The sequence below is a fragment of the Kryptolebias marmoratus genome, linkage group LG2, assembly GCF_001649575.2.
Source record: "Kryptolebias marmoratus isolate JLee-2015 linkage group LG2, ASM164957v2, whole genome shotgun sequence".
Classification (NCBI taxonomy): Eukaryota; Metazoa; Chordata; class Actinopteri; order Cyprinodontiformes; family Rivulidae; genus Kryptolebias; species Kryptolebias marmoratus.
Window position 1 is genome coordinate 33437647 of NC_051431.1, and position 9604 is coordinate 33447250.

Consider the following 9604-nt stretch of genomic DNA (forward strand, 5'->3'; position numbering starts at 1 on the left):
AAAAAGATAATTATCACGTTTTAACAAGATACATATCACGTTTTAACTAGCTAAATATCACGTTTTTAAAAAGATGATTATCACGTTTTAACAAGATACATATCACGTTTTAACAAGATACATATCACGTTTTAACAAGATACATATCACGTTTTAACAAGATACTATCACGTTTAAACAAGATACGTATCACATTTTAACGTGATAGCGTTCAAATTTTTTTTTTCCTAAGTGATAGCAATGCGCTTCTGTATATTTTTGTCCAAAAGTGGCAAAGTTTAAGAATCAATGAGTGCTAAAACACTGAAAAATACAAGTTTTAGAAAAAAGAGATTGAAACCACATTTTACTTCCACAGTTGTAGCTATTTTGCCTAGTCAATGACTTTTCCATGATCTGCCAAAGAGCCGCTGGTCTCTAAAACTCCTCAAACTCTAAATCCTCGACCGTCATGGACTCTAAAATTATACGTCCCAAAAAATAAATTTGGTCGTGTTAAAATCTCTGCTAAAGGGAAAAAATTACATTCCTGGCAATTACAAAGCATTAGTTTTTGATCTTATATGATCAACTTCACTGTTTTTGCAACAATACTATCCAATTTAGTTCATGATGTAGCCCGACCCCTCGCACTGCTGCTGGAGGACAGCCGTCATCTTACGCCTGACCTCCATTGCCTCCGCAATGTTGGGGTTGTGGGCGTAGAAGCGCTCGGCGGTCCAGACGTCGTGGCACATCGAGGCGGAGACTTTCTTTCTCTCCGCCTCTGGAAGAAGTGTTTTTGCCTGAAAGGGAGAAGGTGGTGAAAACTGTTTACGAGTCCAGCACCTACATTTACACTTAAATGTTACAGAGCTAAGATAATCTGTACTTACGCTGTCTGCGAGGGCCGTCCTGATCAGCGTAAAGTTGATGTCGCCTTTTAAGCCCATCTGGGTCCAGGCCAGCTTGAGGTACCTCGTCATGTTACGGAAGCTGCTCTTCCCCGTGGTAAACAGGAGGTACCTGTTTCGGGAGCGCAGCTTCCGTTTGATGGCCAGTAGCCGCTTGACCCACGTGAGCTCCTCCATGGTCAGGGCCAGGCTGGCCTCGCTGAACTGGACGGTGGTCTTGTGCTCGGCCACCTGTGGGAATGAAGAAAGCAACGTGCAGAGCGTTAATCTAACGTGTAGATTTCTCTCTAGGTCGATCTGTGCTTGCCGACGGGCGAATGTGGCTCCGGCACGAAGCGCTTTGAGCGCCACAAAAGCTCGGTCCGTGCACTCACTCGGATCAGGACTCCCGCGTCCGTCGCATCTTTCTCCGATGCGACCACCTCCTCCTCCCTCATGTTGACGAACACGCCTGGCCGGTGTCCGCTCAGGCACGCCCAGTACGCCGTGAGGTACCCGTAGAGGAGGTAGCGCGCGGTTGTCCTGCTCTCGTCCTGTTCCAGCTCCGCTAAAAGACAGAAGAGAGCAGTGTCGGTTGCGGACACGTTCGTCGCAAGTGTTACGTCGGTCTCACACGCACACCCCTTCGGATAAAGTGTTGCCGGGTGACGGCAGTAAAAAAAATTATTTTAAAAAGCAACTTGACAACGTACCCAGAAGCTCGTCGATCCGAACCGGGGCCACGCGGATGCAGGTCGCAATGGCCTCGGGCCCCGGGAGCTTCTCCATCTTTGCTCGCTTTACTCGGTTCTGGTGTAACACAATCTCCCGATTGGTCTCCCTCCTGGCCTTCTCGACAAACGTCAGGACTTCTTTGGTTTGGTCCAGGGTCAACCGGCTGTGGGGGGGTCTGGTGGTCAGCATGTGCTCCAGAAACTGCGCCACGTTGTGTATGTACTATCTGACAGTTGTGATCTCCTTGCCGCAGTTTCTCAGCTCGTGGACCCATCTGCGGACGACAACGTTAAGATGTGAGTGACGTAGGTCGCAAACCGCAAGCAGACGTTTGTTAAGAAGAGCGCGAAGCTCGCTCACTCCTGTAGGCGGGCGATGTCGTGGAGGAAGACACACTCGTGAAGCCTTCCCTTCCCCTCTGACATGAAGTACAGGAAGGCTTTGACCCGGCTCACCCTGGACTTGGCGTACTCCCTCATTTTAGAGGTGCCGTACTCCCTGGAGTGGAGCATCACAAAGCGATCCAGGTAAGCGTCTGAAATGAAAAAGGTGGCAAGAGGAAGGAAGTTACTGCTCTGTTGCAAAACTGAGCGACGGGGTCTTTGAGCCGAACGGGTGGGTGCGTGAACTTACCCATGACGTTGCCCTTGCCTGTGCCGGCCGACCACGTGAGCCTCCTCCTTGTGCTCTCGGCCGAATGCGCCCGAGTCTTTTGTGGCCTGCCTGCATCCTCCAGCGTGATGTCCTGCACTCCTGGAGCCTCGATGATGTCACACTCGAGTTCTGGCAGCAGTGGCTGGCTGCTGGAGGACGGTCCTGCCTCCTCCTGCTGTTGCTCCTCCTCCTCCTGCTGCTGCTGCTGCTGCTGCTGCTGCTCCTCCTCCTCCTGCTGCTGCTGCTCCTCCTCCTCCTCCTGCTGCTGCTGCTGCAACTTTCTCCTCTTTGTGCTCTGTCATAGGAAGACAAAATTTGTTAAAGGGACAATTCAGTGCAACGAGGACGACAAAAGAAATCCTGTTTTTCACTTACGGGACGAAGAACCGTACGGTACGGGTACGGGACCGACGAGGTCTTCATGGCAGCGATGGTCCTTTTCGCTGTGGCCAGGGAGCGCTGGAGGTCCCTGACCCGTTGCTCCAGGTCCACTATGTACTTCTGCTGCTCCTCTGTTTTTTTCTTCTGGCTGTAATTGAAAGCACAGTCACGTGAGCAAAGCACAAATTCTTTTAAAAAGGAATAAGGTTACATTGTGTTTTAGTTGAAATTTTAATAAAAACGTGCACATGTCGGGACCTTGCGAACAGCTCCACGCACGCCAGCGTGCCACAGGAGGGAGCAGGCGACGGTGGAGCTGGCGCCTCCTCTGCAGCCTCCGTGTCCGGCTCCAGGTCCAGCGTGCTGACCATGGGTGGGGTGGGGTCAGTCGCCCGCAATTTGGTCAGGAGCTGTAGGGCCTGCAGGTATTTGGCCTGCCGGACCATCCTGGCCTGCTGTTCCGGGCTCAGCTCTGTGTGCGTGTGAAAGATGTGCCTTTCCAGGAGCTTTCCCGTGGCGAACACGCACCCGACCACCGGGCACGGACACCCCCGGATGTTGGTGTGCCCGTTCGCCAGATTCACAAGAATCTTGCGCTCCTGCTGGTTCAACACCTTGTGCGCAAAGCGCAGGTGTCTGTTAACGTGCTGAAGCGTGCTCTTGCACAGAGGACAATCGTTCATGGTAGACATTTTTCTGTAAAAACAACACAAACAAAGAAGGGTCAACAACGTTTTATTCATAGTGTAAAGTACGATGTGTGTTCATTTCTCATTTCTGTTGAACTCGTTACAGACTTTTAACATGTTTTATTCACAGGGATCTCACAAAGGTGCAAAAATGTAAAGCTTGTACACAAATGCTAAATGGTAATGCAGCTCAAACTGGACAATATAATCGACATACTTTGATTGCTAAGAAATGAGGTCATGCTTATTCAGCAATAGAATATAAACAAACTTGGATGTCACTGAAATGATTTGATTGTTGACACGAGGTCACGATTAGCTTATGACAGAATATTCACTAAGAACAGTGTGTCTGTGGAGTGAGGGAGGCGGAAGGTTCCAGGGCATCATGATATGAAGAAGTGAAGGGGTTATTACTTCTGACACAACTGCTGTTGTGAGTTGTTGTCTCCATTCAGCCGAGTGTTTAAATAAATGTGTTTGTTTTTAAACCTCTGCTTTGCACTCGTTGTGTGTGGGGGCTTCTTTTCTGCAACATCAAAAGATCCAATGAGAGAAACTAAGTGGTCAGGTGAGACTCCTCTGACAGGAGGGAATACTGAAACTTTAGCTAAAAGTTAAAAACTAAAAGTTTTAGTATTCACTCATTTCAGAGCAGTCTCAACTGACCACTTAGATTCTCTCATTGGATCTTTTGATGTAAACAACCAAAGTAGCTTTACATCTTTGTGAGATCCCTTTGAATGAAACACGTCATAAAGATGTAATGACTTTAACAGAAATGAGAAATGAAGAAGGACCACACTTAATATATATATGTACATATCTCCAGCATTCATACCTGTGAATAATAATGCTACAGGCTTTAAACTTACTGCTGCTTATAATGTAATAACTAAATAATTACGGATTAATTAGATAGCAATTGTTGTTTTGGTGAACTCAAAATGGAAGTCAAAGGGGGACATTTTATGTGGTGACACCAAACGTGGCGTCATCCATGATGTCATTAAGCCCCGCCCGGCCCGTTTTTCTTAGCAGCACAAACAAAAACATTGAAACTAAGTTCTAACACTTAAGACACACACTGATCTAACAGTTCTTCCTCATCCTTCCTCACAAAAACAATCAATTTATTCCATCCTCAGCAAGTAAGGGACAGTGTTTACATGTTAACAAAGAGCTCAGGCAGTGAGCACATGCTTCCCCCCCCCCCGGCAGCCCTTTAAACACTTAAAAACGGATTTTAAAAACAGATCTAATGGCTGAATTTACTCACAAGCATTTTCACTTAACGTTTTTGTCAGTAAACCACATTCACACACGTCTTACCTCATGAAGAATCACGGAGAAAAGGAACTCCTGAGGGGGTGTGGAAAACCTTGCCGTAGATCGTGACCTCACCTGTAGGCTCGTGATTGGCTGGAACTTTGCAGACAATTGCTACCTGGTGCTAACAAACACACAAAGCTTTTTGGCTTTATGCACGCTCAGATCTTGCTCAAAATGTAAACACTTCAAGTCACCAACGTGACAAGTAATCCCTGAAAGTTTCATTAGGATCGGTTGCACGGTCCTGCAGAAACTTTGCTAATAACACACAATTTTCCTTTAAGCTTTTTGGCTCGATGCACGCTCAGATCTTGCTCAAAATTTAAACACTTCAAGTCACCCACGTGACAATTAATCCCTGAAAGTTTCATTAGGATGGGCCGCAGGGTCCTACAGAAATTTTGCTAAAAAGCTTGCACGTTTGTGATGGAGCGTTTGTTGCTGTGAAGCAACAAACGCTCATAACTTCCAAACGGAAGCGCGCAGAGACTTGAAATTTGCAGGATTTGTAGGGCAGCTAGAGAGGAAGAGGCGTGCCAAATTTCAGCCAGCAACGTGTCCGTGCACCTACATTTTCACTGAGGAGGGGCAACATGTGCAGTCGAGGTGCAAATAGTCAGTAAAAATTGTTATGACCACAAAAAAAAATGTACAGTGCTTAATTTAAAATTAAAAAAATTATAGATAGACTCAGGACACTCTCCTGAGTATGAATATGTGATTGGCATGTCAAAATTCCAAACTTTTTTTAGAGGCCTAGCTGACAGGCCAGCCTCCCACTTGGCTCCCCCAGCCGAGGTGAGCCTCACCTGTGTAGGTGAGAAAGCAGGCTCCCCTGGACTCCCATGGGTTTTTTTTCAAAGTCCCAGCTGGATAAAAATCATATGGCCGGACTCGGGACACTCTCCTGAGCGTTGAGCTGTGGGTTTCATGAGGATCAGTTGCACGGTTCTGGAGAAATTTTGCTAACAAACACTCAAAACACACAATTTTTCTTTAAGCTTTGCGGGTCAGTGCAAAGTCCGATTTTAACCAAAATTTAGGCAGCTAGCAAGTGTAGTGTGACGATGAAGCCCTGCGAGTTTCATCAGGATCGGTTGCTCGGTTCTGGAGATATTTTCCTAACGACCGTGCACCTTTCCACGACCTTTGCGGGTCGGGGGAAGGTCGGATCCGCGCCAAAATTTTATCACCTCGAGGGCCTAATGTGACGATGAATCCCTGAAAGTTTCATTAGGATCCGTCGCACGGTTCGGAAGAAATTCGCGGAGATGGAGAAAATCGGGAGATGGAGAAAAAAAAAAAGTCAAATTCATCAAACGCTTATAACTTCCGAACGGAAGCACGTAGAGACTTCAAATTCACAGGATTTGTAGATCAGCTGAAGAGGAAGAGGTGTGCCAAATTTCAGCCAGCTACGTTGATCACAGCGCACGTGGCGGGCGCGAACGTTTTATAATGTAATGTCTATGGGGTCGTGAGTGCCGGCTCTCGGGCCGTTTTACGGCCCGTAGCTTGAAGCTACAGGCACGTGGGTGGGCTCGTTCTCTTCGTCTCATTCTGGCCTTTAAAACGAGACCAGGCACGCCTTGATGCGATATTCCTACGCGAAGCTAGGAGGCAAAACGCACTCAACTCAAAATGGCGTTCTTTCCCTCATAGTTCCCATTCAAATGTACTGCACATGAACGTCCGTTTACACCTGATGAATATATAGTCTGGCGACCTTGGAGGACCTTTTGGGGGTTTGCTGGGGGTACGAGTGGGCCACAAATGCACGGGCGGTCTCGTTTCGATCGTCTCAGTCAGCTCTTCGCGACGACGCCCGACTCGCCCGCGTCGAACGCTTGCACGCAAAGTTAGGGGACGGAACGCACCCCGCAGGCCCGCTTCACCTTTGGCCTCACAATTCAACCTTTGACCCCTTGGCCCCCCGAGCCCCGAGAGACCCCAAAATCGCAGGACACGCAGTAGGGGCGGTCCAGAACGTGTGTGTAAAATATGGTGGCCAGAGGTCAAAGTTGGATTTCGACACGCCCAGATTCCAGGGCAAAAGGCCTTTGTAAGTCGTCAGAACCTGAGAGGACAAGTTGTGGTTAGTCGATTTTGACCAGTGACTCGTAGAGGGCTGATTTTCGGGTATGTCGTTCGGGGGTCTGTGCTGATCGAGAAAACGTCGCTCCCGTGTCTACGCGACCTTCGACCTTAAGATGGCAGGGGTCAAAAATCTCAAAAATGAAACTTTTGACGCTGAACAACTAGAGGACGGTTCGTCCGATCGGAGCCAAACTGCTCGTGCCACACCCTCTCCCCAGGCACTACAGATGTACCGAAGCCCAGCTCTCTAGGACCTTGTGTTAGCTACTTGGAGTTAGCAACATGCTAACCATTAGCCGCTAACAGCAATACGTCTAGAGCGACCGGGAGATGCCCCTGTGCGAGTTTAATTTACCTCCCACCACGGGAAGGCCTTTAAAGCTATAAAAAGTCCTGTTATTTGTCCCTGAAAAGTCCTGTCCAAATGTATTGGCGGTGAACGTCTGCTTCAGCGAGTGCACCTGACACCTAAAATTTGGTGTTTAATTGTGGGACTTCCGAGTGGGATACAGGGCCACTTGTGGGCTCTTTACGATCGTCTCGTAGGGGACTACCAGGTGATCCTCGGCATCCCCGGAAAAAACAACGCTTAAGGCCAAAGTTGGGACTAGGGAGCCGGCCTTCAGATATGTCGTGGGGGGTGTCGGGACGAGAAGAACGAGCCCCCCGGGGAGTCCGTGCGACTTTCGGGCCCCGAACGGCAGCAGGTCAAAGGGCGAAATTGAGCAAATTTGACGCCCTGCAGTTCCGCGACAGTTCGTCCGATCAGAGCCAAACTGCTCGTGCTACACCCTCTCCCCAGGCTCTATAGATGTACAGAGGCCCAGCTCTCTAGGAGCTTGTGTTAGCTACTTAGAGTTAGCAACATGCTAACTATTGGCCGCTAACAACATTACGTCCAGGGCCACCAGGAGATGCCCCTGCATGAGATTCATCCGAATCCAACCTCGGGAAGGCCTTAAAAAAGCAAAAAAAACTTTAGTATTGTCCGTGAACGTCCGCGTACACCTGGTGTCACTACTTTCCCTCATGCGTTCCTCAGGTGTACGCGGATGTTCACGGGCCATACGCCTGGTCCCAATCACATCTTCACTTTGAGTGGGTTTTCAGGGACTTCCGAGTTGGATACAGGGCCACTCGTGGGCTCTTTACGATCGTCTCGTAGGGGACTACCAGGTGATCCTCGGCATCCCCGGAAAAAACAACGCTTAAGGCCAAAGTTGGGACTAGGGAGCCGGCCTTCGGATATGTCGGGGAGGGTGTCGGGACGAGAAGAACGAGCCCCCCGGGGAGTCTGTGCGACTTTCGGGCCCCGAACTGCAGCAGGTCAAAGGGCGAAATTGAGCGACTTTGAGGCCCTGCAGTTCCGCGACAGTTCGGCCGACCGGAGCCAAACTGCTCGTGCTACACCCTCTCCCCAGGCACTACAGATGTACCGAAGCCCAGCTCTCTAGGACAATGTTTAAAAATTAGCAACATGCTAACCGTTAGCCGCTAACGGTGTTGTGTCCGGGGTCGCCCGAAGATGCTGCTGTCTGAGTTTCGTCCGAATCCAACCTCGGGAAGACCTTCAAAAACGTGAAAAACCCGAAAGGTCACGAAAGGTCACGGAGGCCCCCCCTGGGGGCCGAAACACACCTCCACCAAACGAGGATCCGAAATTCCAATATTGACCAAAAAATGGTGTAGTACCATTTTCGGCCTGTTGGTGGCGCTATAGAGCCCGGGGGTGGGGGGGTCACATCTATGATCCCCAAGGGCCCTGGGGCCAAAAAAAAAAAAAGGTGTAGTACCACTTTTGGCCCGTTGGTGGCGCTATAGAGCCCGGGGGCGGGTCATTACTGGGGTCACCGAGGGGCCTGGGGCAAAAAAAAAAAATTGGTGTAGTACCACTTTCGGCCTGTTGGTGGCGCTATAGAGCCCGGGGGCAGGGGTCATACCTGGGGTCTGTGGGGGGGTCAGTCTTTGACCAGAAGCACGGGGGTGCCAGGGGTGCAAAGTTCTGGACAATGAGAGAAGCTCAAAACTTCTACTTCTGATTTCCCCACCACAGAAAGTTCACAGAAAAGCTCCAAAGTGCCACTTCTGACCATCCCCCACCCAGATGGTCAGCAAAACATTCATGACCCATGCACTCGGCGCCCCTCGCAGGTTTGAAAATGCAGGCACAATTTTGACCACCTTTTGTACATGAGATGAACCTCCGCGTACAGCTGAAGTTTTTCGCAGGTTCACCGTGCGTACGGTGCGTGCGGGGACAATACACGGCGTGTTGTAGACGAAAGCGAAAATGTCCACTTTATGAACCTTTTCCCTTCAGGCCCTTCACACCAAGCTGGGGTTGGTTCAGGTCCCAAGCAAGTTACATTTAAAGTGCTTAGTTTAGTGCAGGTTTTGGGCTGACAACTGTCATATTGAAGTGGGGACAAAATTGTTCTGTTGGCTACAGAAAGCCTCCTACCAGCCTGGCAGGAGGAACAGAAATCTTCAGGCACTACAAGTGTTCAATGATATCCATATAAATACAGACTGTGGGAGAACCACAGTGCTGGTTCTGTTGGACCTCAGTGCAGCTTTCGACACTGTTGACCATGACATTTTACTTAATCGACTGGAGAGTTGGGTTGGACTCTCCGTTCCAGTGCTCAACTGGTTTGAATCTTACATAAAGAACAGGGATTTCTTTGTTTCAATCGGAAACTTCTCATCAGAGAGGTCAAAGGTCACATGTGTGGTACCCCAAGGTTCAATCCTAGGACCCCTTCTTTTTAATATATATATGCTCCCACTGGCTCAGGTTATAACAGGAAATAAGATTAGCTACCATAACTACGCAGATGATAC

At 49.1% G+C, this 9604-nt stretch overlaps 2 protein-coding genes across 3 annotated transcripts in view; both read right to left on the bottom strand.

Annotated features, from left to right (window-relative positions):
* Window positions 1-164: 164 nt before the first annotated feature.
* Window positions 165-1823, bottom strand: LOC108250033. The gene is made up of 4 exons (XM_025002416.2): window positions 1586-1823; window positions 1268-1440; window positions 876-1124; window positions 165-785 (listed from the first exon to the last, which is right to left on the bottom strand). Exons 1-4 carry the CDS (start codon window positions 1794-1796, stop codon window positions 603-605), a joined length of 816 nt encoding a protein of 271 aa, XP_024858184.2. The 5' UTR covers window positions 1797-1823; the 3' UTR covers window positions 165-602.
* LOC112449843 (mediator of RNA polymerase II transcription subunit 15-like) overlaps window positions 1742-9604 on the bottom strand; it is a 9258-nt gene continuing 1395 nt past the window's right edge. The window contains exons 2-7 of one of the 2 annotated variants that reach the window (XM_037979289.1): window positions 4664-4784; window positions 2901-3338; window positions 2637-2790; window positions 2241-2556; window positions 1968-2142; window positions 1742-1881 (exon numbers count right to left, since the gene is read on the bottom strand). In XM_037979289.1, the coding sequence (XP_037835217.1) occupies window positions 1830-1881; window positions 1968-2142; window positions 2241-2556; window positions 2637-2790; window positions 2901-3338; window positions 4664-4668 (1140 nt within the window). In that variant the 5' untranslated portion in view covers window positions 4669-4784 and the 3' untranslated portion in view covers window positions 1742-1829. Of the gene's footprint in view, window positions 1882-1967; window positions 2143-2240; window positions 2557-2636; window positions 2791-2900; window positions 3339-4663; window positions 5064-9604 lie in introns of those variants that run through there. The other variant, XM_037979291.1, reaches the window with a different exon arrangement.